A 25,641-nucleotide genomic window follows, 5' to 3' on the forward strand; every position below is an offset into this window, starting at 1 on the left:
TTACTGATCATAGAAGTAGAAGAGTATGGAGACGGGGGAGAGAGCATGTTTTGCTTTTGGATGTGTGATTTTGGCATTGGCATTCGCGTGTTGGCATCGCGAGATGATTGTTTGTTTTGTCCAGCTGCAACATGTCTACGGACAGGGCAGTTTCAGATGGAAGGAAGGCGAGACAGGGGGCTAGAAAGACAGCACTGCAGGGCAGAAGCCCACCACATAGACGATATATGATTTTGAGATTTTCCTCCCTCTTTGCGTATACCATCTACGGAAAAAAGACCCCTCGTGATACAGCATCACGGATGATGGAGTGAACCGGCAAAGGGACTGCTGGCCGGTCCCGCGTCATACATCCTTGACACGGATCTCCCGCCGCCCAGGGTTCGACGAGTCGCCAATCTCCGTCTCGACCATTTCAATCCCGCTGAGCGATGGAAACCGCTTGCTGAAATCCGCGAGGTCATCCGGTTCAGCGTTGCCGACGATCCGTTGCTGCTGCGGCGGCTGAGGCTGCACTGGCTTGGCCGGTGCCGTGGACGTCAGGACCGGACCGGCGGAGTGAGCACCGTCTCCCGCCAGACTGCTCCCCCGAGGCGGGTAGTCGGGGACGCCTTCGAGGTCTTTCGCCAACAGGGCGGCGAGGCCGGTGGGTTTGGGGGCAAGGACGGGCGGTCGGGGTTGTGGTTGGAAGAGCTCGGGGGATTGTGGGGCCGGCGAGTGATGTTGGGACTGAGGCCGGAGTTGGGGTGAGGCGTTCGCTGTGCTGACGTTGACTGTGCCGCTGGGTCGCAGTGTGGTGGGTTTCGGCGGAGCGGTCGGCCGCTGTGCTGATGACGTCAATCGCTGGGGTATTGATTGTGCTGTGTTGCTGAGCTGGGCGGGTGCGGAGTTGACGTGTTGGACGGGAGGAAAGCTAGCGGTGACAGGCTTTGCGGCGAGGACGGGCACAGGTTGAGAGATTTGCTGTGCACGAGTCTTCGGATAGGGGTTGTTCGACGTTGATGACTGTGGAACGCTCGAGATTGGCCGCTTGGCGCCAATCGGAGGTCCCGTCCAAGATGGAATCTCTGGTTTGGCGGCACTTGCGGGGACTGTCGTCTCGTCCGCGGCGGCAGTGGCATTCTGTGCATCGTTGTAATGACCATACCCGGAAGCCGTTTTGGGCGGTGCTGGGGATTGACGGCCTTCATCGAGCAACGATTGAACGCGCTGCTGAATGGTGTTGGCACGAGATGAAGCACCGTGAGCAGCTGCAGGACCCCCGGTACCTTGAGCGAGAACGCGAGCACGATAGTCTGCTGCAGCCGCGGCAACCCTGCGTTCTTCTTCGCTCAATCGCCTCCGTTCCATCTCGCGGCGCATTTCAGGTGGCATATCCTCGGTCTCATCCACAGTAGAGTCGCGATCAGAATGGCGGCTGAGGGCGGCCTCGGATCCCGCGATTGGCGACAACAACCTTGGTTCGTCATCATCATCCCCTGGAGTTGGTGTGATCAGCGCGAGGTCTTGCTCTGGTCTGTTCCCTTCGAATAATTTGCGAGCATCGTTGAAACGTCCTGTCAGCATCTGCTTTGCACCGGACAACGCACTCAGACTAGCTCGCTTATGGTGACCGAAACTATGCTTCTTCACGGAACTCTTTCGGGAAAGATCGCTGTCAACTGCAACAGCTGCTTGTTCTACACTTGTATCGGTGGCTCTGTCGTCTGCTGAAGACTCGCGGGTATACGATGCTTGTCGGCTATGACGGCGCATTTCCATCGACGGCCGCTTCCTGGCCTGCTCTTGGTCGCGCAGGTAATCGATGTCCGAGCTTACATATAAGCCTGGCGTTCGTACTTGTGAATCAGCCGAGCGACCGCGCGAGGTGCCGGTATTATCTAATTGAAGGGAGCTTTGCCTCTGGCCATCAATGTTAGGACTGCTAGACCCAGGATAAAGACCCGCCGTTCCGATCTGACCGGAGCCTGAAACTTGCAATTGCGATTTCGATCTTTGGGCTTCACCCATTACCGGGCGTTGTGGTAGAGACATCTGAGCCGGCTCTATGATCCGTGGGGATGCAGCTTTTTCGGGGACGCGCCAAACAGGTCGATTGCTGACCTCGGGGATCTTCGGCTTTGCCGGCAGTGGTGGCGAAGTGCCAACGGCCGTTGATCGATAAGCTGGATTCGTTGGGATGTGTTCTGCGGCGCCGACATGCCGTGAGTCCTTCGCCGGCTTCACGGGAAGGGTCTTCACTGGTGCTGTGACGTTCGTGGAGACCGGTCGCTGCTGTTGCGCTGTGACCTTGCCCTGAGCCGAGATATTGTTTGCAGCTGCTAATCGCGAGAAAGCCTCATCGGCGAGGGCGTTGGTGACTCGCTCACTCAGGCTGGCTTTGTTCCCGCCAGATGAGCCAGGCGGTGAGGATGAGTTCGAAAACGCAAATTTCTTCGCGCCATCATGAGTGATTGAAAATTCGTCCAGAGAAGGATACTTCTTGGAGAGCTCGTCCACTGCGCCTGCACGAACATCAAAGTTCTTCGAGTCGAGCGCTGCGAACGGGTCGCCCTGAGTTGCTGCTGGCTTGTTGGCAACAGCCGGCTGCGCGCTTGATGCAGCAGGTCTGCCTCTTCGCATGGGTGCGATGTCTGGAATTGCCTGGGTATGCACCTGCGGGGCGGTCTTTTGCAGCCCGATCGTGGCGGTCGCACTCGGGTCCGGCGAAGGTAACGCTTGATTTCTCCGAGCTTCAGAGGCTGGACGACCGGTGTAGATGTCTTTGATGGGCACCTCTGTGCCCCTCATGCTACAGACCTCTTTGATGACCTGGAAGATATTTGGTCGCGCTTGTGGATTTTCTTTTAGTGTCCAAGCGATGAGCTTTTTGAGCCGATCCGAGAATGCTGGGTACGAGGGATATTTAAATGTAGCGTTCAGGATTGCCATCTGACCCACATCTTCGAAAGGCGTCGTGTAATAGCACAGCTTGTACAGCAGAACTCCTAACGCCCAGATGTCCGCCTTTTCGTCGATCGGCTGCTTTCGCCAGACGTCGATCATTTCAGGACATCGATATTGCATTGTAGTATGTTTCTGCACATCCTCCTCAATCAAACGGCCTTCTTCCGCCGTCTTCGCTGCCGGCCGCGGTGGTGCAGTGCTTCCAAAATCGCACAACTTATACAGAGGCGTCCCTCCACTGCCGGGGGCTTTGGAGATCAACACGTTCTCAACCTTCAAATCCCGGTGCAGGAGTGGCGGTTGTAGGTAGTGCATGGTCGCGACACCTTCCGCAACATCACCAAAGATCTTCAGGATCTCGGGCTCGGTCAGGCGATGTTGTAACCGCGTGTTCATGAAGTCGATCAGCCCACCGCCGCTGCAAAACTCCATGAGCAGGAACACCTCGTATCCGCCGCCCTGCAGCTGACTGGCATGACTGTCGAAATACGTGACGATATGTCGGTGCCCCTTCAACTTCTTCATCGTCTCGACTTCCGTGCGCATCTCGGCGAGATGCGACTTGTCCGGAACCGCCACACGCTTCAACACCGCCAGCTCATACTTGCCCTCCTCCCGAGGCACTCGAACCACATAGACATGCGCGAATCCTCCTTCTGATAGATATTTCTCGATGGTGACTCGATGGCTGCCAACGGTCACCTTCGTGCCCGGGAGAAAGGTTCCTGGCGGCTGGGTTTGTGCTGCCGACATGATAGGCTCTCGCTGCGACCAGCGCAGCTTTTGGCGACAGGAAGGGTGATCTCGTAATCGGCCCGCTGTGGTGAGGTCGGAGATGCGTGTTGATTGGGAAATCAATTCGAGGTGAACGTCTTGCTCTATTCGATCGCGCGGACTTCAGGTGAAAATGAAGGTGAATCAAGAGGACCCGTGATCATGGCATGATCATATACACCACTGCAGCGAGCGCGGATGATCGGTATTCAATCGACCTATGTGATCTGTTCGAGCATGTGTCGTGATCCTCGCAATACAGTCTGGATGGTGTTGCCTGGCCTGTGCCAATATTGTCACGTACTCGCCGGTCGTCCAAAAGTAATGGTGGTGTTGGTAATATGCAGGGCCAATGCGACTACGATGAAGCCCCCAGCCTGGCGGCCCCCCTCCGTTGGCTCAGGCGTCGTTGTAATTATTTTACTCCTGATTGCAGTCTCCAACTGATTTCCATTGACCGACATTTCCCCGGCGTGACTTCCTTTCGGTGTACGATTTCTTTCTCGTCTATGCGAATTTATGCCGTGCAAAGGTACGAGGAAAGGCTGTTGATGTGCCAGCCTCCGGCAATGAACGAGCTTTTGAAGTGCCCAACGCCCTGTGGTCGCTGAAACCCCTGGCGAATTGATAAACCGCCGTGCACAAACGTCCTCTTTACACGGATTGTGAGCATTTCGTATTCATGAGAGAAGCTCGTGAGGTATACAGGTTGACTTCAGTACAAAGCCAATACGATAACCATCGAAAATCGATCTCAAGAATGTGATGCTAATGTGCAGTACTCTATTGCTTGACCATCGCTAAATGCTTTCAAGCCCAACAGTAAGAACGCCTCTGCCGATGCCATCTATTGAAATCAAACGAGAAGCCCATGAGGCGCATTCTCTCCGCTTCCCGTGCCTACTCCGCAGCAATGACATTGCTTACTTCAATCACTCTCGCTTCCTGGTCCGTCTGGCCGGTCGTCGTCGTCGTCCACGATAGCATCGGCGCCGGCGATGAGAGTCAATTCCGCCTTCTTAAGCGCATCGCGAAGCTCAGCATGACGTGGATCGACCAGATCGATGGGCTTTAGTTTGGCTTTGTTGCGTATCCTGTTGCGGAAGCATGTGTGGTTAGCAAAGCCATATTTCAAGTCGACGCCCATGCAACCTTCTGCCTTGTCTATGTGCTCTTCTGATCCTGCCACCCTTCTCTGCCCTCCCATCGCTTACCTCGGATCACATCCTGCGTCTACCAGAATGTCCACCACTTCCCTCCCAAAGGGCCACTCGGCCTTGTCCAACCCGTTCGCAAACCGCACCGCCTTATGTAAACACGTATCGCCCTCTCTCCGCTCCTGTCCGTCGATCTCCACGCCTTCTTGATCAAGGATGGTATCGAGGACATCGTATGCGCCGTACTGTGCGGCAATGTGTAGTGCACTGCTGCCTAGGGGGTCGGTGGTGGTGTTGAGGAAATGAGCAATGGCGTCAGTTTGAGAGGATAACGGCGGTGCGGCGAGAAGTTCATTCAAGAGTGTTGTGTTGTTCCTTCGGCATGCTTCTACCAGTTGTTCCCGTGGACTGGCGCCGTCGTCTTCGTTCGCGGCGGGTCTCGACATGATTGTATGCGGCCTGTGGAGGGGACTTCTGGCGATTTGATCGGTCTTGCGATATTTCCCTGAAGTCCGTAGTCGCTAAGGAAGACAGAGTCACACGCTGCAGCGGCGTAATCGCGAATCGTCCTTCGTGTGTATAGAGAGGATGACGAAACGAAATGGTCAAGGAATGCAACGGCTATTCATTGTGAAACACGGCCCAAAGCTGACGTAAAGCGACCCTGCCGGTCCAGATGCCCCGCCGACTTTGAAGGAGGGACTCAGTCATCAGTCATCAGTCAACCGTCCGGGGCTGCTGCAGCTGTTCGGTACCAAACCTCGAATTCTTCAGGGCGCGTCGTCAAATCCTCCCCGCGAGTCATGCGACGCTTCCCTCATCATTCTTCCAAAACCGCTCCATCCGTGATGACAGCACGTGAGAAAGAGTCGCAGTTGCATACTTTTCTACACGGGCCAGATCATGATATGAAAGACGAGATCCGAACGCCATGAAGCATCGCGTATAACAAGGAATCAACCCCTGAAAGATCGAGCGGACAGGCTGCGAAGAAACCAACTCCAAGTCCCCAACACCATCTCAATTCTACGAAAATGCTGCTCTGTAAGTCTCACGTCGACCTGATCGAAGTATGATCCTCGGACCAGATGAAGAGAGGTCCGCGAACAACGGAGGAAATGCTCCGAACCCAACAACCCCGTTCGCCCGCAACCTTGGTGAAATCGTGCAATGAAATCTCCACGAAAATGCTGATCGATGGAAAAAATAAACCCTCCCACAGTCTGTCCCTCCTGCAGCAACATGCTCATAATCACGACGCTGCCCAGCCACCACGTCAGCCCCAGCGAGGCGTCGACGCACGGCGGCAAGAACCGCTTCGAGTGCCGGACGTGCCCCTACCAGATGGTGCTGGACCGGCGGTATTTCGAGCGGAAGAACATGAAGCTCAAGGAGGTGGAGGACATCCTCGGGGGCGCCGACAGCTGGGCGAACGTGGATCGGACGGACGGTGGGTTCCCCCTTCCTTTTTGTTTTTGTTTCTCCCGCTTCTTCTTTTTTTTTCCCCTCGGATGCCCTCTTTCTCGGAGTGGATATCCTCCCTCCGCGTGTCCCGATTTCCATGCTGTTTCCCAACAAATGTTGTACCTGCGCACATACAAACACATGCATTGTGTGAAGGGACCAGACCGTTTCAGATGGGATCGGCCGACGCGACGATGTGGGTGCCGATTGACTGACCGACGGGAACAGCCAAGTGCGCCAACGAGAACTGCGATTCCCGCCTGGCGTACTTCCGCCAAGTCCAGATCCGCAGCGCCGACGAGCCGATGACGAGCTTCTACAAATGTGTGAAGTGCGGGACGGATTGGCGGGAGAATTGATCGGGACGATGGATGCATGGATGGGAGATCCAAACGGGGGGAGATGATGGGAACTATTGCGCGGGCGTTTGTTTTTCATTCCACTTCGCGTGGGATTCCTGCTTCCTTTGGGGGTTTCGGCTCTGCGTGGAGGACTCGGTTTGATCGATTGGGGAAATCGTCCCGATCGAAGGGAGTGGGCCATCTCTCGGACGCTGGTTGTCGGAGCTGAAGTCCGAAATTTCTGCAAAGATGGCACGGTTTAGGAAAAACAGGGTGGGATGGGTACCAACCAACACGTGAGAATTAATTATGTGATTTTATGGTGACCAGATGTGTCTGCGTGGTCTCTTTCTTTCTCTCTTGGGAGGTATTGAAATTTTTTAAGAATTAAGTCGTTTTCCATACAAATCAAGCGTTTTTCTCGTCCCTTCAAAACTCGATCGATCCAATCTAAAAGCAGAAAAAATGGGTACAAAAAAAAACCTTGGCTCTGCTGATGGTATCTCGAGTTCCGTCCCTCCTCTCATAATCCCACAATTTGAATCCAATCGATGTTTTTAAGCAAATGCAAAGAAGCCACGATGGGCACGTCATAAGTAGAAGATCACATGCCCCAGGACAAGGATGGCCATGCGCATCTCGAGGTTCGATCAGGAGCGCCTGGAAGGCGTGGGCATCTATGATCGACCCTTGAGCGACCGCATCCGTTTGAGGAAACCTCCTCCACCGCTGCCGCTCCCGCTGCGCTCCATCTCGCTGCTGCTTCCACTGGCGCGCTGTTCGTCAGTCAGAGTGCGGACGAGCTGGTTCGGAGGAGGCGGAGGCGCAGCCCGAGGAGGCTGGCCGCCACGGGGGTTGCTCGAGGCGCGGGCGTGGCTGCTGGTGTTCTTGTGGCTCGTGCTGTCGCCGTTGTTGTGGCTGTAAGAACGTCCGGAGGAAGTCTTCGGTCGCTCGGTGCTCGACGAGGGCGGTTGTAGCGCCTTCTCGGCGATGCGGATCTGGGTGCCCTTCTTCTCGAAAGCACTGTCGTAGTCGGCAGGGCCATCCGCTTTGTCCGTCTCGAAAAATGGGTTGACTTCGTCTTCCTTGTTGGCGTGTCGGGTTCGGCTGACGCCGCCCGCACTTAGTGATTTGGCATCATTTGGGAGCGGCGGGCTCGACTGATCGATCACCGAAGGACGATATTGAGGGCGTGTGCCAGACATGCCGCGGAAGCGTTGGGCAAGAGACTTTTTGCGGCCGAGTCCCCCGGCGTTTCCCGTGTTGCCGCTCACGCCGTCGCCAAAGTCTCCAGAGTCCCGGCGCTGTTGCTGAACGGCAGCTTTGCTCGCGGGCGCGCCTTCGAGGAATGTGGATGTTCCGAGGCCGTGCGTCTCCTCTCCGTGCACAGGCTCAGTGCGTGCGGTTGGGTCGATGACGGTAGTGGCAGGTCCGCGACGAAGCGTCGTGGAGAAATCATTGAACCCCTCGGCGCCTCGGCCGTGGAAGCGATCTAGATCGATGCGATCACTGACGGGGCCAAAGCCACCCAATCGCATGTTTGCAGAGTCGGCAGGGAAGGCTTGCATGGGTGCCCTGCGATCCTTTTTGGAGTTACGATGCGGGTTGCATGCATCAAATGGCCCGTCGTGGTGGAACACTACCATGCGCCAATCGTTAGAACCGAACGCCAGAGAAAAGTGCATCACATCAACTTACGTCCTTGTCCATAGACACCAGTCACATCAAGCTTGTCAATGATATCCAGACCTTGGGGACGTTTGCTTCGAGTGCTCCGCCCGCCAGCTTCCTTCTCTTTCCGGTGACGTTCTTCGCGCTCACGGCGTCTCTCTCGTCGGCGTCGCTCTTCAGACTCGGTTCGAGGTGGCCGATCACTTCGATCGCGTTCTTCCCGTGGTCGTCGCTCTTTCTCCATGACGGACGATTCCGATGCGCGGCGCTGGTGTCTCTGAGTAGGCTTACCCGGGCTTCCAGGCTTGACAGGTGGGCCGCGTGATTGTCCCCGGCGATCTTCGGAGATGTGCGTGCGATGACCAGAGACGGGCAGAGTTGCTGAAGAACCGACGGGGTCAGTATCGCGAGAGTGGAATGCTCAAGGCATCACAAACTTACTGCTCTTCTTGGGTTTGTCCAGCAGCGACAGATCGCTCTGCAAGGATGGGAAGTCAGCAAAAAGGTCACAGAAATGCTGGAAGCGTTCCATGATGGAAATACGAGGTTGATAGGTACAGTCGCCTCGAGGAGGTGACAGGGTATCGAGGTTTTCGGGGTGAGGCGCACGAAGACGCCGACACCCTCGCGAGTACAAATCAAGTACCCCTCACGCCCAGATACAGGAGCAAGGATCGGCAGGATGAACGTACAAAGATGTCATCCGGAACAGCAATGTTGGCAGATTTGGCGACACCAATGGCGGCGGGAGCAGGGGCCGGGCGGGAAGATGTGTTGGCGACTTCGCTGGCATCGAGGAAAGGATTGTTGTGCGCCATGGGGAACCGTGACACCCGCGGATCGGGGCTGTTGAGCGGCGAAGGCATGAGAGTGTTGCGATTGCGGAAAGGATTATTGGACGCGAGGTTGATGCTGATGCCGCTGGGAGGCGACTGGCGCCCTGTAGTAGTGGTCGACATTGGACTTAAAGCTGCTGCTGGTAGAGAAAACGGATGAGAATGCGGCGATACGGTAATATGTTGTGCAAAGCTCGGGAGGTTGGTGGTGAGGCTGGGATATTGATCGGGAGAAGAAGGCAGGTGAGCAGCACGTCAATCGGGCGAATGGGTGCTCAAATGGAGCGAGGGTGGTGGATTATGACGCAGCACGGTTGGAGCGTCAGGCGTGTGCAGAGGCGAGATGAGAAAGGGAGGATCATGTGTGAGAGTTCCAACGTGGGCAAAAGTGCGTGAGCGAGGAAGCTCGCCCAGACGTTGAGAGGATTCGTCGTCGTTGTCGCGGGATGCGTGAGTGAGTGCGCGGATGTGTATGAGTGTGTGTATGTGTGAGTGTGAGTGTGAGTGGGAAATGCGAGTGGCAGAGGGAGAACGTTGACAGATGACAAGTATGGCGGAGACGGGGTACTGTTTGGTGACACAGTAGGAAAAAGTGGCAGTGGAACAGACGTTGCCCTCGGTCGGCGGCGGGACAGGTTCGGGTGGACGAAACGTGCTGCTGTTTGGGCGAGAAATGAATCGTCTGTGTGTGGGCGAGAGGTAGGTGATGCGACGGGCTGAACGGGAACTGGTGGTGCTGGTGGTGCTGGTGCTGGTGGCAGCGGTAATGGTGGTCGTGGTCGTGGTCGTGGTGGTATTGATGGAGATGTGTGGATTCGCCGTCCACAACGATTGCCGTCGTACCACGGGAGCGACTTTGATGAAATGGGGAGAAAAAGATTGGGCGGTGAAATGTCGCACGGCGGAGGTGACGAGGATGGTGGTGCTGCTCGACTCTCGACGAAGGAATGATGACAGGAATACGATGGCGCATGTAAGGACTGGACTCCAGCTCGCTCACATCCTCCCGATTGCTCATTTACACGTCGAGGATTCAAAAAGATCGGAATGACTTACCCTGTGCTGCCATGGTGGCAATGGACGGTGATGGAGATGACAATGGTCGACGACGACGACGACGACCAACGAGATCGGCCTGCAACAAATGTCTTGCTGCTCAGAGCAAGCAGCCGATTGCCGACAGAGGATTGTCGCGATTGTTTCAGAAATCCGCCGATGGAGATCTGTCTCACAACAAGAGAAAAGGCAGGAGGAAGAGAGAGTGTTCTGGGATGGTGCGAATTCGGATCAGGTTCCGGCGCAGAATTGTCTTGTTGTAATAAAACTGAGCAGGACTCTTTTTCGCGGCGACGGCGGCGGCGGTGGTGCAAGACAAGGATGCGACCAGCAGCAGCAGTTCGATGCTCTCTCCCTCTCTCTCTCTCTTCTCCTGCAGTATACGTGTGAGGAAGAGAACGACTAGACGGGACTATGCTGTATCCACAGTGCACAGCAGATGACGAAGATGTTGATGATGAGAAGGAACGTCTGTCAGGAGGGATGGACGAGACAGGACAAGGGACCACGACAATTACTAACAAGTAGCTGGAGAGGAAGAGAAATGATCTGGTGATGACGAATTCCTTCCTCGGCGACGGATGAAATGCTGGGGTCGATCGTTCGGACTCGCTAGTCGCCGTGTCCCCCCAGGGTTCGTTTTAGCGTCTCTTCTTTCTCTGAGGAAGTAAACACACGGGGCCTGGCTGTCTCGTCCGATGGAGTCGATCCACTGCCACTTTATTCTATTGTTCTATGATCTGTATGGTGATCGCTACCGGGTTTGACAGAAGACAGAGAGGGAGAAGCCGTTTTTTTCTTTCTCTGTCTCGTGCCGACTGTCTGTGTTTGTCGATGTGGTTGCGCGACTGACGAGCAGTGGACAAACGCGAGGGCGCAAATCGAGACTCGGGTACGAGTAGAAAGAGCTGGGGGTTTTCAAAAGAAGGGGTAATGCACGGGATGCTTCTTATTAGCGCTCGCCCAGGTCAAGAGGGGAACAGAGAGGATGGTGGATGGGAGGAATAGGGCACACACGAAGGACGACGACAACGAGGAGGAGGGGCGTGAATGGATGGTTTGATCGATAGGCGTCGCCCGTCCGAATTGGTGGATTTGATGGCCGTAGTGGCGCCAGCCAGCCAGCTAGGACCCTGACGGAGGTCGACTGAGCACCCGCCGGGCTCCAGGGCAGGTCTGTCTTTCGTCACGTTTCAATTATCGCGCGAACGTGTCAGAGTTGTGTAAAGTGCTTCTTCCACTGACTGTCGCTGTCATCCACGGGCGCCGATGAGCAGTGCAATCGTAGTCTGCGCAGTCGCCAATCCCGCCTGCTGCGATCCAGTTCGAGATTGCGATCAATGGTATCGCGAAGTGCGTGCGCGTTCCTGCAGCGCTCGGCGCGCGATCAGCGGATCGTTGAGGTCGATCAGCATGCGAGAATCCCCTATTCGCTTGTCCACCCTCTCCAGAGAGGTGGGCGTTGGTGGTGTGGTATACGCCTGTGTATGCGACCGCTGCAATGTCCCAGGCCATGTATGTACTTGCAGTCTGGGCCTTTTGCTCCCGACGCGCGCAGAACCGAAATGGGAAAATGCTTCGACTCTCTCTCTGGGTTGCGACGTTTGCATTTGCTCTTTTCATGCGCATCAGGCGATGAGCCACCTCGATTTTACAGATTAACCGGGCGACGGAATCTTCCTCGATGGCTCTTTAATTCCTTTTCAATATCCGAATGGGAAGTTGTGCTCGATGTACGTATGTTGACGCTGAGGATGATAATTCGTATGATGTCCGCAGAACGCTATAGCAGCATCTCGTGTGTACAATCGGCAAGATGAGAGGGAGCCTTGCAAGTCAGGTCAAACTCAGATACGTGGATAGAGAAAGGACATTGGTCTATCTTGTCAACAGTGGGATGGTTGTTGCTCGTCCTCCATGGCAAGGTCGACATGAGCGAGGTTCCTTCCCTTGCTACCGTGAGCAAATAATTAACACATTGTCCGCTCAATGCCTCCAGGGCTCATTAGACACTTCGAATGTAGCGTTCATCACGACACTGAGAGCCCACTTCCATCACGATCACTTTGGCGATCGATCCAGACATTCAGGCTTGGAGAATGAACAATCGTGGCGCCTTTCGCAATTGATTCGTGGACTTTCCACCATGGGATCACCCATGATTGGATGACAATCTTATTTGACATCTTGGCAGGATGAAGGATGTAGAACTCGAGCTTGCGAGTCAAATACTGTACATTAAGAAGGGATCTCCAAGGACAACAAGTGTACATGTTGATGACAACGCGGTCCAAATTCATCCACCCGCTTGACACTGATTGCTTATGAACATGATGATGATAATCATGATCGTGGTGATGAGGCAATCCGCAGGCACGTGTGCACATACGAACAACCAATTTTACCTTTTTATTTCTCCGCATAACATTTGCCCTGACCCTTGTCCTGATTGATCCGATGTGCCGGCGAGGATGCACCGGGCTCGGATAGAGTTTAGAACCTCCAAAACGCTCACCACAGAGCGTAATCATACAAGAGCAAGCGAAGGGAGAAACCTCGTGTAGCCCCGGAGACCAGAGTCCGGTGTTTGTTAGCCTACTCGACTCTTTGGCTTCGTTCGACTGTCTCGTGTGCGCAATGCCGGTCCATCGCCCGTCGAGGAGACCAGCTCTGTTTTTATCCGAACTCTGGACACAATTGTCGCACCAGTATGATGATTGACAACAGAGCTGCAAGACAGACAGCTAGGCTAGGTATCCACCTCGCCGGTATCGGCTCATCATATAATATAACATGGGATGGTGTCTTTCGGTCTCAGTGTCGTCTGAGAAGGTGGGTATCTAGGGTATCTACGAAGCCGATGAGTGATTGTGAATCATCATCTCTTTTCCGATTGTTTGGTGAGGAGATCAGGTGACGGTGCGCATTTGGCTGTTTATAGGAGGAGGAGGAGTTGGCGTTGTTTCGGCGTGTGGCTGCAGACCAACAAGGCGGTCACGAGACCGTCGCTGAAATGAGGACCACCAACACCACCACCACCTGGGCGCATTCACGATCTTAATGTCTGGTGTGTATTAGCATGTTTGCTCGTGCTCGGTCATTAGCTCCATCGTCGTCTCGATCGTGATCATCGCCAATCGTGGGTACGTGGACTTTTCCCATCTCCGTGAGGCTTGGGTCATTCTTGGCGCGACAATAGTGAGAAACATCATAGTCGCATAATTCGTGTCGAAAAGTTCCATGTCTCAACGCTCCAATGAAGGTCCGCTACGGTGTCGGAGCAAGGCGCGTGGATGATGATGTCCAGAATCACATCGTCGGAATGTAGCGTGTACATATACATCCATGTTCGTCGACAGAGGAAGACCAGGCACGTCGAGCATACATGCGGTACAGAATCGATGATCGTATTGTGATCCATATTCATTGGCCTCAGCACAAACATCCGATAGATATCTACATACTGCAGTAGCAAAATATCCAATCATAACATCTCGAAGGCCGTCCACTGTCATCATACGCAGGTGTGTGAACATTGACCGTCATCACACCGTCCTCCGTCCGACGACCCCGGATTCATGCCCTCTGCTGCCGGCGAGCAAAGCAACGACAACACCTCGAAACTTTGGATCCCAGCCGCAGACCGTATTGTTCAATCAAATCGACAACGGACGCCGAAATTCGCGACACTCGACGACCGCGCACAGCCGAACGAAACCCACTCCTGACAAACTTTGGAGAAGACGGCATATACAGAAATGTCCGCGACTCAAGCCCAGCCCAATGGCCATCCCTCGCCCGCCGCATCCTCACACACCCAGACCGCCGCCACCGCCTCGACCTCTGCTCTTCCGCGCCTACACTACGGCGGCTACGATCGCTTCGAATTGGAATTAGAGGTAAGAAATAATAATCATAATGCATATCCATCTTCTCCATCATCTCCGAGAAAGGAAAGGAAAAAAAAACAAGACCAAAGTCCTCGGAATCGCTGCAAGGAACCCGGCCGTGATCGCGACTCATGATGTTGCCGATGATGATGATGACGATGATAATAATGAACCCGGGAGAAACGCTGATGTCGGAATCTGCGCGGAAACATTCTAGTTCGTCCAAATGCTCTCCAACCCGCTCTACCTTCAACACCTCGCCTCGCAGAAGATCCTCGACAGCGACGACTTACTCGCATATGTCGACTACCTGCAATATTTCCGGCGGCCGGAGTATCTGCCTTATCTCCAGTCAGTGCCATTTCATCCTCCCTTCCTTCCTTGTTTCCTTCCTCCCTCTTCTTCGTTTTCTCTTCTTCCCTTGTTTTTCGTTTTGTCTCTCTTCCCGAGCCCCGGATTCTGTTTTGCGAGAGCGAAAGAGAGAGAGAGAGAGAGAGAGAGAGAGAGAGAGTCTCCGACTGATTGATTCCGGGGTTACGGAAACCCATTCAGATATCCCGGGCCGACGCTCCGCGCCCTCGAACTCATCCCGCAGGAGGCCTTCCGGCGGGACATCCTCGTGCCGGATGTCGTGGCGCGGCTGATGCAGGAGGGCATCGAGGCGAGCCACCAGATGGGGTGAGATCCTTCGCGCCGAGAGCGGCTCTCCAGGGCGGCGAGGGCAAAGTGCACAGAAGGGGCGGAAATGGGTATGACGGAAATCTGGAGATTGTGGGGGGAACATGAATGCAATTCTTTTGGCAGTTGTGGGGGTTTTTCCGCGAGCGAGGGGTCGGGGACGTTGGGAAGAAGGCGGGATCTGGAAATCTGGCCGTTTCCCACACGTTGAGTCTCGCACTCTCTCTCTCTCTGGGTGTGTATGTGTGTGTGTGTGTGTGACGATGAAGTGGTGAAGATCCATTCCGGTACGGCGATGGCTACCCTGGCGTAGACCCGCGCGTCAGAGTTCTCAGGGTCCTGGGTATCAATCGGAGAGAGGGTGCAACGGGGACGCAAAGATCACAGGCAAAGGAGAGCGGAGGGGGGGGCTCTCTTGGATCGGGGAGAGCGAAGGGGGGGCTTTGCAGACCTCTACATGCTACGTGGCGGAACACATCACAGATACGATGGGGAAGAATAGCTGATGTAATTTTTTTCAAGGCGAGAAAGTGAGAATGACCTTGCGAGCCTCAAATGGAAAAAGGTCTTTGGAAGTTCGAATACATGTGATGGTAGGATAGAGAAGGGGACGCGAGGCATCTCCGCGGAGAACAAAGGCCTCGTTTTAAAAGGAAAAGAGCAAAAATTCTCTCGAGAGGAAAACCTCGAGGAGGATGAAATTGTGGAAAGGCGACAGGGAAGCTAAAAAGAAGTCGCGGCGAAGATGGTACATTTCGGGGGACAGGGGACGAGAGAAAGATTTTAGAGGTGGGGAAGTGCGAGAGCCGCCGGGGCGGTCGTCGAAAGAGAAAGCAGAAGAAGAAGAAGAAGAAGAGGCCGTGACAATCATCCGTCATGATCTAGATGTATCACAGCGTGCCGAAAAGAACAAGGGGGGGAAGGTCCTCTGGGGACAGGGTGTGGAGAAAAGAGACAAGAAGGCCAAGAGGAACTCAGTCGGAAAGCTCCTCGTCGTCGGACCGAGAACACCGAGACGGAGAACGACAAAGAGGAGCGAGGACGGGCGCCCCCGGTTTCACATCTCCTCCGTGAAACGACTCGTCCGATTGGATCCCGCGCGCGAGAGACTTCCCGCCGTGACCGTCATCATCGACTGCGAATCGTCATAGTAAGATGAGGATGAGGACATCAACGTCGGGGTGAGGGATGCACGATAAAAGGAAGAGTCGGCCGATGCTTTGGACGAGAGGTTATTCGAAGGCGATGATGAAGGGGTGCCTGCAGCGGAGGGGAGCGGTGGAGAGGCTGGATGGCGATTGCGCGGTGAGAGAGTCGGCTCGGCGCCCTCGTCGTTGGCGAAGGCAATTTCGCTCCCGTGAGGGGTGGTGAGGATGTAGGGACTTCCTTCGTGGAGGGTGGCTTGGCGCTGCGGGCCGGGGAAGATGGCTGGGTTGTCGTGGCCGTGGGGGAGTGATGAGTTCCTGCGAGCGGGATCCTCGGCATCGGAGTGGTCGTCTTCGTAATCTCCATTGGCGGATAGCAGTCCGGTGCTGTCGCGACTGGAGGAGAAAGGGTTATGCTTCGGCACTGTGGGTCGAGCGGTCGGGCTTTTGCGGAGGGCGTTCGTAGGAGCAGCGATTGTTGCACCGATGACTGGCGCAGCCGTGAAGGAAGTGTCGAGGAGGAGCGGTGGCGCCGCCGGCGGAAGCGGCTCCGAACTTGACATGCCCGGACTGAATTGTGAAGGAAGTTTGCGGCCAGAAACACGAGTGAAACCACGTTCGGAGGTTGCAGGTGACCCGGTCGACGAGGTGGTAGACGCCAGGCTACGGTGAGGGTGACGGAATAGCGCGGGAAGGGCGCCGACCAGCGGCATAACCCCAGCACGCTCGGACATGTTGTAACGCTGACCGGCTGCTGAGCCGTCGTCTGGCCCATCATCCAGGAAGCCTCTTGACATGGTGCTGCCTCCACCGTTCGACGATGGCAGATGCTGATGCCCGCTGAATTGATCACGTCGCCGGTACCAACGCATAAAGAGCATAGCAATGAATACGATCACCGCAAGACCAGCTGCACCACCTACCACACCGCCAGCGATGGTTCCGGGCGGCGCAATCGGAGCCGGAGGACTGGTGTTTGCAGGTGGCGAGCCGGAGCTAGTCGTGGCGACGCCAGTGTTCGCCGGAATGCCGCCATGGCCGCCAGTCCAGCCAGCGCCGGCAGGTACTACGACGGGAGTGGACGTCTCCTCCACTGTATTAGAGTCCGCCTCGGAAGAAGTAGCTGTAGCTATTGAAAAAGCGTCGTCGGAAGAAGTGGCGGTCAGCAATAGCGTGCTATCCGATAGACCTGGAATGGTGTATGTCCGACCGTCGATGAGCGTTGTGTACGAAGAGCGAGATTCGGTGAGTGTCCTGACTTCGCCGTTCGGGAGCGTAATGTAAAAGAGAACTGGTGCCGTGGTAGTGGCATTTGGTCGAGATGTGGTCTGCGGTGGGAGACTCGATTTACCTCTCGTCCCAGTTGATGTAGTTGAGTTACCTGTAGATGAGGTGATGGCTGTCGTAGGTCAGTCACATTTGCTCACGCGCCAAGGAGAAAAAAGCCACTTACTTGCAGGACTAAAGCCGGTTGTTGTTGTCGCTGCTGTTGAGGTAGTATTGTCACTCGCAAAGCTTGAGGTCAATGTCGGTGTGACGCTGGGCGCCGCGTAAGTGGTCGTGTTTCCGATACTGATCTCAATTGAAAGAGAAACAGTTGGAATCGCTGCGGTGACTGCACTGATGGCAACATCCGCTATTGAAGTCACATTGTTCTCGATGGCTGTCAATGCGGATTGTAATACGGGCAATGCACCACCATTCACGAGGGCAGTGCTCGTAACCTGCACCAATTCGACGGCGGTGCTCGTAGTCGTTATGACCGCATCGCTGGTGGTGGACGCGATAGACTCCTGCCGCTTCCGCAGTCCTAGATGATTCGTCCCTCGGTTGTGTCCAGTGTGTGCGGTCGGTAGCAGGGCAGGAGCCTCGGAGGTGGTGTGTTCGTTCTGGATGTCGCATGGAATATCCAGAGGACAGCGAATGTTTGCATCAACCAATTTCCGCCTCTTCACCGGGCGTGCCATGTCGGAGTCCATTTGTAGAGATGTCGATGCGCCGACAATTTATCGGAATGTGATGGGCGAGGCACAGTTCGCAGAATCCAGAAAAGCGAGATGTCGGTAATGTTTGGAATGCCGTGTCCATGAACATGCGACGATCGCTCCGGTCAAGTGGTCGTGAGTGGGAGGCGGCGAGAACGGACGAGCGAAACGAATGCGAGTACGTGTTATGCGTGTGCGTTGGTAGAATATCGCGACATCCACCGAGCTGCGTGTACCCGCGCGCGCGATGTGAGCGGATGCTGGACTGACTTCTTAGAGAGGCTGATGAGCCGACGAGATGTAACGAGCGTGTGAAGGAGTGTCCTCTCCGGTTCGGAGGTGTATGGTGTTGGTGGTGGTGATGGATCTAGCGTTGGTTGGTCGATAGATTGATTGATCGGCCGACCGGGGCTGACATGCGTCGAGAAATGGGGCGGATGAGGCGACGAAGCGAGAGTGAGCCGCAAAAAGCGGACAGATTGACACAGACAGAGCGCGCGGCGCGTCGAGCGAGGGATCGGACGATGATGTGGGCAGTGTGGCGGTGCGGACCGCTGCTGATCGGTTCGGTCGGTTGACAATACGAAAGATCGGCGACAGATATAATGAGAGAAAGAGGTCGTCGTCGGATTCTGTTTCCCACGTCGCAACCTGTCACTCGCGGCGGCGACTACCGTGATGATGATGGAGAGGAGGAGGATGGATGTGTGGTGGAATACGAATGAGCGACAGACTGAGACCGTCCAGTCCACGCTGGGCAGCGGAGAGAATGGGCGCCGGGTGGAATTGGAATCCAACAGACAGAGGACTGCACTGGACTGCACTGGACCGACTGTGTGTGCACTGTGCAGTAGTACAGTAGTGTGGGTTAAATTAAGCCCGGGCGCCTGCCGGTGATGGATTATACTGAGAGGGGACGAAGAAGAGGGTCGGGACCCATCGGGGACAAAGCGTCCATGCAGGTCAGTCAACAGTCAACCCGTACAACATCAAGACACTATCTATGTATTATGTACATAATAGGTATGGAAGGATGACTGGGCGAGAACTGATTGATGGGGTGTGTACTGACTGCATGCAACATGTGGATGTATGCGGGATTGGCAGAGGCCTAGAAATCTCTCTCTTTCCCTCACTCAGATCGTGCTCCCCATCGCTATCCCGAATGGTGCATGTGAGAGAGGATTCGAAGAGGAGATTAGAGGCTTCGCCAACGAGGAAGGGGACTAGGCGAAAGACCTGCTAGCTGCTGCTGTTGGTGGGAATGCTCAGAAACACTCGCGCACATGCACTCTCTCACATCCGACACACGAAGCAGGATACACACACACACATTGTGTGGCACAGTACATGTGCATGATATACAAATGCATTGTACACATTCGCGGCCCCTAATGTATGTATACATTGAAGTGCATGCAGCGACACATACATCTCTCAGTAAGTACGAGAAAGGAAGAAGATAAGGACACACGGTGCACACGCGTACACGAGGCAGCAGCACGAATCTTGGAAAGCACCTAGGCCGTAGGGAAACGGCAACAGGACACACGTGTAATGATAACGTACAAAACCGTATTGTGACGAGACACTCCTCGGGGCCGTATTCGCTCAGCAGGCACAACAACAAAAGCTTTCTACACGTCCACGTACACGAGATGAGAGGGTACAGCAGCCGTCAGTAGTGCGAGCTGTCACGTACAATAGCGCCCGTTCTCTCTCCCTGGCGTTGCAGAGGCGTTTGTGTACCTACATTAGCTGTGTGTCGTGCTCCATTTGGGTATCCACAGCGGGTCCACATCATCTCGAGCATCCACCACGACCGAGGGGGAGAATACAAACATCGAGGAACACTCACCTCACCATTCACAATTGTTTCAGCGTCGTCAACACCTGGGCACCGATGAATAAAGAGAGTTCAAAGAGAGGGTCGTCTTGTGACATTAATGGACACTGCCCAGGTGGATGTATACAGAGCAATGACAAAGAGCGGGTCGGACGTTGGAGCTATATTTATTCCACGGCCAACAGTAGAGATTGGGGACGGGACAGAACACGTTCACATGCACGCAGCAGATGGGACGACATGTGTGTGTGTGGCCTGGACAGCCGACCGCCAACCAGGGAAAGGCAGGGAGAGGGGACAGTAGGAGTGTGAGGGAGGAAACCCTGATTGATGAAAACATCCACCGACTTGACAGATGTGTGGAGTGCGCTGTAGACAGCCAACCCAAAGCCAAAGTGCAGGTGGGCGGGCGAACACGCACATCATCAACCAAAAACCGCGAGCCAAACCAAACCAACCTAGAGGCGTTTCATACGTACAGGACGGTGACCCTCCCTCCTCTGCCGCCGAACCCACGGGCGGAACTGAGTCCTCCCATCTGCATCCCGACCCATAAACCCCACGATTGTGCCGTAGCAATCACGACGCCGAAACCTCGGGAGAGAGACGGAGAGCGAGAGAGAACGAGACAGGTCCTCCCTATGTATTCCATTCATGCGTACAGGCGCCCGAGACGAATGGAATTTCCAAGAAAAAAGTTCCGGGAATGCATGAAACCCGACTACTGCAGATTTCCACCCAAACGTCCACGGGTGGGAAGGAAGGACGCGCTCGTGGGTGGATTGGGTCGCCCCGGTACATGTATCTTTTATTATCACCATATCCATCGGGACATGATACGGGCGAAAACCTGGCTAAATTTAAACTTCCCTTTTCCAGAATAGTATAGTACGCGGCCGATCGACTGGACTGTACAGATCCAGCCTCTGGAATCTGTCTGTTGTGCCGTGCCATGATCTGCTGATTATTGTCCTCTATCGTGGTTGCTTACGTGATGGTTGTTACAGGGTCGTTGGGGCCGGGAGAATTGATGAGCCCTTGCCACCGATACATCCCCTCCTTTCCGTTCGCAGCACCAATATAGAAACGCGCCGGATGTAAAACAGGCGTGGTTGTCGGTCTGCTCTTTCTGAGACTTGCATCGTCATCCTGCATATCGCAACTCGTTTTTTCCCTGCGGGCGGGCAATAGACAAGATGGTTTCAGATAGATGATAAGAAGAACCCGAATTTGAACCCGCTTGTCACGAGGACGACGTCATGGGCACAGGCTGATTTATTTGATCGATCTTGATGTGGTGGTATCTGCCTCACAGTGGTTCTGCAGGCTCTCACACGCAATCCTGTGGGGACAGAGAAAGGTGTCGATAGGGTTCACCTCGATTCTCCCACCAACGCCCGGAATTGTTCTCGATGCTGTCACTTCAATTCAACAGTCGACCATTGTGGAGAGGTCGTACGACATGGACCTATCGCCAATTCTCATGGATCTGGGTTCGCGACGGACACTCTCGAGCTGGACAGAGACATGTCATCGTTGCTGACTCGTCCTCGGGTGGAAAGAGAGAGTACCGCGTGTGAAAACGTCACTCATGAAAGCATCTACACAGCACGGCAGATATCGAGTGCATAAGGACTGGTGACTACGCCAAGGAACGTACGACCCCTTCGTCGTCATACCTCTTCCGCTTCCAATCTCACATTCGAGCTACAGTCGGCACAGCCTTCCTTTGAGTCATCTTCACCATGAAAGGCGTGGTGCTCTGCGCAACGACGCGGTCGATAAACGTCCACCCCTGCTGTCCGGGCTGCAACTGCAGCTCATAGCTGTACGTGCGGAAAAGAAACGCCAGTCCCATGTACAGTTCCGCCATGGCGAGGTTCTGACCCACGCAGTTGCGCAGCCCCTTGCCGAATCCGACCAGATACGAGGCCTTGGTGGCGGCATCGGGCTCGAGCCATCGATCGATGTTGAAGCTGGTTGGGTTGGATCCCCAGAGCTTCGGGTCGTTGTGCATGGTCGTCGATGATATGCCCACGGTCGTTCCTGGGGGAACGATCTGGCCGTCAACAATCAGAGGTGCTTTGCCGTCCTCGTGATTTGGCACTACTCGCGGGATCCGGCCAGGCCACGCTGGCCCGTTGCGAAGCGACTCTCTGATGATGGCGCTCAGGACAGGCGCGGCTTCGAGGTCTTTTAGGCCGGGCATGCCGGGTGCGGCAGCATCAAATATGGGATCCAGCTCCGCCACCAGCCTCTTCGCCAATTCCGTGTCGCGGAGAATGTGCCAGCTTGCAAAGGCCATTGTATAACCCGTCGTTTCGGCTCCGCCGCCGACGAGGTCGCCTGCGTTTGCGATCACAATGCTGTCCGGCAAATCGTCAATGCTCGAGAGGACTGGTGTCCGACCAATGTCCGATTCCCCCGAGCGGAAGTTCTGCACGTGAGTGACGCAAAGTTCGAGGAATTCCTTCACACTCCGCAAGTTGGCGTCGAAATGGGCGATCAGGCCGAGTGGCAGCATGTCTTGGAACCATCGCGTGAAAGGGAAACAGACGCGTAGCCATCGGCTGCTGGCGACGACTTCGAAAGTGCGCCAGACAGGGGTGTCCCAGTCGTCATCCGAGACGGCAATCACATCGCTCTCGCCGAAGACGACTTTGATAATGACATCGGGCGGGAACAAACGACATACTTTGACCATGTCTACGGGCTGCCCCTTGCTCCTCTCTTTGATCTTCGCAGCAAGGTCGATGAGAGAGGTCGCTATCAAGTTCTGCGACTTTAGAACATTCGCGGGTGAGAAGTTGGGCGCGAGTTTCTGGCGGAGCACCTTGTGCAGGCCCATGTGGCGTGTCTCAAAACTCCCTTCTTCATTTGCGAACGCCTTGTAGAAGACTTCATCCTTGGCGTATCGTCCGTCCTGGCTGTAGATTGTTTTATAGAGGCTTGTATCAGTCAGGTGAAGTTCATTCGGCCCGATCCGGATAGCCTGGCTGCCTACTTCTTGTCAACACGTTATCGGGGTCGATGCCCGTGAGATCTGTGCGTACTCACCATAAGCTCGGTGGAGCTCTGCGAAAGTACCCTCCGGGTTCCCTTCCTGCGAGACACGATACAACCAATCTCCCGAGAGCACCGCGGCTCGAGGTCCTGGGAATTTCGCGAGAGGGTGAAAATAAAGGTGATAGATGGCGTGCACCGTTCTGTATGCGACGTAGAGGATTGCAATTGCGACGGATGCGATTAGCAAATCGCTATAAGGCATCGTCGTCGACTTGGCCCAGTGCAACGATGTGCTTTGCTTGGACATCTTCCCAACAGCAGGCAGTGCCTCTCTTAGGATGGATCCGGTGAGTAGAGCGAGTGATGCAACACTCCATGCCCCATTCATACGGGTGATGCATCTCTTATAGATGCGATGGTTGCCTTTGAGGCATCTCTACCTATCACCGGTCTGCGACCGCACAGCATGTAAGTGCTGCAGTGAGATTATCGGGCGGGCCAAGGATGTGGCCCCTGGGAGGACATGGACGTTCTCTCATCATCAGAAATGCAACACCCATTTGCTAATACCTTACAATTTGAGGGAACTGGCAGGCGATCCTGTCATGCGTCGGCTACCCCGTTGTTTCTTGGGCGCTCATTAGACTCCTGCACATTGTTGATCAACGGCCCTTGGAGAAGTACATCTAGAAACATTTTAAGGTTCCAAGGTAACCTTAGCAGGCCATTGCTGACAGCGCTAAGCTCGAAGGCTCCCCTGTGAGTTGAAAGCCTTTAGGGCTCTTCGTGCAACACTTCATCAATTGTAGTTGGTGTGCCGACATGCAGCTGGAGATCGTTTGACGCGTGGGCGCAGCAAGTCAGTGCAGCCGCCCTCCAAGCTATCACATTTGGGCCGCCCGCACTGTCGTCTCTGGCTAGGGAGAACCAGAGACTGAGGTCACAAAACGCCATTATCGCTCGAGGGATAGCGCAGCAATTTTGGGTGAGCGTTGCTTGAGGTTCAAGCCCAAAGCCATTAGGGTTGGTTGTGAGCAACAGACCACTCCTCCGACAAATCAGCCTTCCTCTTCTCGAAGGGGGCTGATCAAGAACCACCATGACTACCTGCGCAACAGTGATGCGTGTGTAGTCATCGTAGGTAACTCGAGGATCTTTCCGACCCTTCTCCTCAAATGCATAGCCTGCCAAATGCCACGGCCGCTGCCTGTCCAATGGCCCTTAGACGGGGCCCTGATGGAGTTTGAGTCAAGGGAGAGTGCTCGTAACGTCAACATTGAGTTTGGAGCAAATGAGCATCGTCCACACAATGTTAGGTTAGAACACAGCCGTCTATAGTATATCAATCACGACCAATGTCCTCGTCATCCAATCCCGTCCCATTGTGCCTGCACCAGAATTGCAAGTTCGATCGTCCATAACTCCCTATTCAATCGAAAGCATCTTCTGAACCGCATTCTCCCAGCAAAAGCTCCACATGTCAGATCCGACAATAAGATTCCACGCTAATAAAAGGGCAAATTCGAACAATCAATTTCTCTTCCGTAATGAGCGACCCGTTGCAGCTTTCGTGGTCGTAGCGGTCACTGTCGTGGCCTTTCGTCCTCCAGCAGTTGTAGCAGACGACACTGCAATAGTGTCATTACGACTGTCACTTTCAGTGCCACTCCCCGCTCTCGTTGCAGCCGTCGCTTTCCGTGCAGCAGGAGCTCGACTTGATTTGGCTGTGGTTGCGACGGCAGTCCGAGTTGCAGCGCTGGCTTTATTCTTCGCTCGCGTGCTGCTGGATTTGACGATGGTGGTTGTGACGCTGTTGTTACTGGCGTCGCTCGGTCGTGAGTCGTGATCCGTAGCGGTAGCAGAGACTGTCCGAGTTGCTGCTTGTCGGCTAGCAGCACGTGCAGCAGCGGCGGTCGGCTTGTTGGCACTGACCACGGTGCGTGACGTCGTGGTTGTTGTCCTGCTATCGTTGACGGGATTATCTGATTTGATCGGCGAACGGGGCATAGTGCGAGAGTTGTGCGATCGTGGTGATAGGACTGCGGTTGGTCCCCCTCGTCGCGAGACCGTGCGCGTGGCTTTGATGTTGGCCGTTGCACTGTTCGCAGCAGCCGTCTTTGTACGTTTCTTTGGGTTCGCAATCTCTTGCTCCATGGGCTGATTGTTTTCTTTGTCGTCCACCTTAGACATGACCTCACTGCGATGGAATTGTCAGATGGGTATTGTAGTCTTCCAAACAAGAACAGTGATATACCTCTTGCGTTTAGTCGTAGTCTTCCGAGGAACCGCAGTGGGCTCTACTGAGAGTGCTGCTGGTATCCTGGCCGTGATAGGCACTGGTGCAGTTGGTGCAGGCTTCGTTCGGACGCCTTGTTCGTCTACAAGCTCTTGCATGGTGCGCTTTCGAAGCGCCTGTGGTATCCGATTAATGCGCATCTCGAGTCGTGTCCGTAATCCCTGCGCCTGTAAAGCATATTGGGTTCGTAGTTTGCGCGCTCGTTCAGTGACTACATAGCACGTCAGTTGTTGACGTTCCAGCTCTCGAACCATGGTTCAGCATCTTACTTTCAAGTTGTAGATTGTTTACCAAGGCCTGCTTTTGTACCTCTGAGATGCCCGCGCTGCGACTCGACGCGACGGGCTCCGGCGTGTGTACATCTCGCGAAGCCATCGCGAGGATTGTGTTGGCGCAAAGATACTGGAGGATGTTTTTGTCTTCGAACTTTCCAAGCGCGATCGATAAGTGACTGTTGCCAGATATTCCAAACTTGTTACGGAAAATTGATGTTCTGTTGGTATTTCCAGATTTGATGTTGCTGGCAGAACCCAACAGCCGACGCGATTGT

At 54.7% G+C, this 25,641-nt stretch overlaps 11 protein-coding genes across 11 annotated transcripts; 3 read left to right on the forward strand and 8 right to left on the reverse strand.

Annotated features, from left to right (window-relative positions):
* Position 1: 1 nt before the first annotated feature.
* K489DRAFT_423615 (uncharacterized protein) lies at positions 2 to 3,711 on the reverse strand. The gene is made up of 2 exons (XM_033608252.1): positions 1,015 to 3,711; positions 2 to 729 (listed from the first exon to the last, which is right to left on the reverse strand). Exons 1-2 carry the CDS (start codon positions 3,697 to 3,699, stop codon positions 346 to 348), a joined length of 3,069 nt encoding a protein of 1,022 aa, XP_033460441.1. The 5' UTR covers positions 3,700 to 3,711; the 3' UTR covers positions 2 to 345.
* Positions 3,712 to 4,191: 480 nt separating this feature from the next.
* Positions 4,192 to 5,517, reverse strand: K489DRAFT_355429 (uncharacterized protein). Its single transcript, XM_033602520.1, has 2 exons — positions 4,935 to 5,517; positions 4,192 to 4,814 (listed from the first exon to the last, which is right to left on the reverse strand). Exons 1-2 carry the CDS (start codon positions 5,321 to 5,323, stop codon positions 4,649 to 4,651), a joined length of 555 nt encoding a protein of 184 aa, XP_033460442.1. The 5' UTR covers positions 5,324 to 5,517; the 3' UTR covers positions 4,192 to 4,648.
* A 182-nt stretch (positions 5,518 to 5,699) lies between these two features.
* K489DRAFT_379402 (uncharacterized protein) lies at positions 5,700 to 6,766 on the forward strand. The gene is made up of 3 exons (XM_033604636.1): positions 5,700 to 5,921; positions 6,100 to 6,327; positions 6,570 to 6,766. Exons 2-3 carry the CDS (start codon positions 6,120 to 6,122, stop codon positions 6,698 to 6,700), a joined length of 339 nt encoding a protein of 112 aa, XP_033460443.1. The 5' UTR covers positions 5,700 to 5,921; positions 6,100 to 6,119; the 3' UTR covers positions 6,701 to 6,766.
* A 593-nt stretch (positions 6,767 to 7,359) lies between these two features.
* Positions 7,360 to 9,312, reverse strand: K489DRAFT_369777 (Pal1-domain-containing protein; the record flags this gene model as incomplete). Its single annotated transcript, XM_033603073.1, has 4 exons — positions 7,360 to 8,321; positions 8,381 to 8,734; positions 8,795 to 8,831; positions 9,046 to 9,312. 4 exons carry the CDS (start codon positions 9,310 to 9,312, stop codon positions 7,360 to 7,362), a joined length of 1,620 nt encoding a protein of 539 aa, XP_033460444.1.
* A 583-nt stretch (positions 9,313 to 9,895) lies between these two features.
* On the forward strand, positions 9,896 to 10,240 carry K489DRAFT_369778 (uncharacterized protein; the record flags this gene model as incomplete). The annotated part of the gene is made up of 1 exon (XM_033603074.1): positions 9,896 to 10,240. The coding sequence occupies one exon, from the start codon at positions 9,896 to 9,898 to the stop codon at positions 10,238 to 10,240; it is 345 nt and encodes a 114-aa protein (XP_033460445.1).
* A 3,452-nt stretch (positions 10,241 to 13,692) lies between these two features.
* On the forward strand, positions 13,693 to 14,733 carry K489DRAFT_379406 (SOH1-domain-containing protein). The gene is made up of 2 exons (XM_033604637.1): positions 13,693 to 14,144; positions 14,353 to 14,733. Exons 1-2 carry the CDS (start codon positions 14,004 to 14,006, stop codon positions 14,659 to 14,661), a joined length of 450 nt encoding a protein of 149 aa, XP_033460446.1. The 5' UTR covers positions 13,693 to 14,003; the 3' UTR covers positions 14,662 to 14,733.
* Positions 14,734 to 15,230: 497 nt separating this feature from the next.
* On the reverse strand, positions 15,231 to 15,781 carry K489DRAFT_195526 (uncharacterized protein). Its single transcript, XM_033599562.1, has one exon. The coding sequence runs from the start codon at positions 15,689 to 15,691 to the stop codon at positions 15,365 to 15,367; it is 327 nt and encodes a 108-aa protein (XP_033460447.1). The 5' UTR covers positions 15,692 to 15,781; the 3' UTR covers positions 15,231 to 15,364.
* Positions 15,781 to 18,279, reverse strand: K489DRAFT_195575 (uncharacterized protein). The gene is made up of 3 exons (XM_033599563.1): positions 17,793 to 18,279; positions 17,412 to 17,741; positions 15,781 to 17,357 (listed from the first exon to the last, which is right to left on the reverse strand). Exons 1-3 carry the CDS (start codon positions 17,935 to 17,937, stop codon positions 15,871 to 15,873), a joined length of 1,962 nt encoding a protein of 653 aa, XP_033460448.1. The 5' UTR covers positions 17,938 to 18,279; the 3' UTR covers positions 15,781 to 15,870.
* Positions 18,280 to 20,183: 1,904 nt separating this feature from the next.
* On the reverse strand, positions 20,184 to 20,499 carry K489DRAFT_379409 (uncharacterized protein). The gene has a single exon (XM_033604638.1). It carries the CDS (start codon positions 20,439 to 20,441, stop codon positions 20,259 to 20,261), a length of 183 nt encoding a protein of 60 aa, XP_033460449.1. The 5' UTR covers positions 20,442 to 20,499; the 3' UTR covers positions 20,184 to 20,258.
* Positions 20,500 to 21,485: 986 nt separating this feature from the next.
* Positions 21,486 to 23,057, reverse strand: K489DRAFT_355440 (cytochrome P450; the record flags this gene model as incomplete). The annotated part of the gene is made up of 2 exons (XM_033602521.1): positions 21,486 to 22,785; positions 22,843 to 23,057. The coding sequence occupies 2 exons, from the start codon at positions 23,055 to 23,057 to the stop codon at positions 21,486 to 21,488; spliced, it is 1,515 nt and encodes a 504-aa protein (XP_033460450.1).
* A 1,268-nt stretch (positions 23,058 to 24,325) lies between these two features.
* Positions 24,326 to 25,466, reverse strand: K489DRAFT_409276 (uncharacterized protein; the record flags this gene model as incomplete). The annotated part of the gene is made up of 3 exons (XM_033607561.1): positions 24,326 to 24,992; positions 25,050 to 25,302; positions 25,361 to 25,466. 3 exons carry the CDS (start codon positions 25,464 to 25,466, stop codon positions 24,326 to 24,328), a joined length of 1,026 nt encoding a protein of 341 aa, XP_033460451.1.
* Positions 25,467 to 25,641: the final 175 nt, after the last annotated feature.

This window comes from Dissoconium aciculare (assembly GCF_010015565.1).
Source record: "Dissoconium aciculare CBS 342.82 unplaced genomic scaffold K489scaffold_5, whole genome shotgun sequence".
Classification (NCBI taxonomy): domain Eukaryota; kingdom Fungi; phylum Ascomycota; class Dothideomycetes; order Mycosphaerellales; family Dissoconiaceae; genus Dissoconium; species Dissoconium aciculare.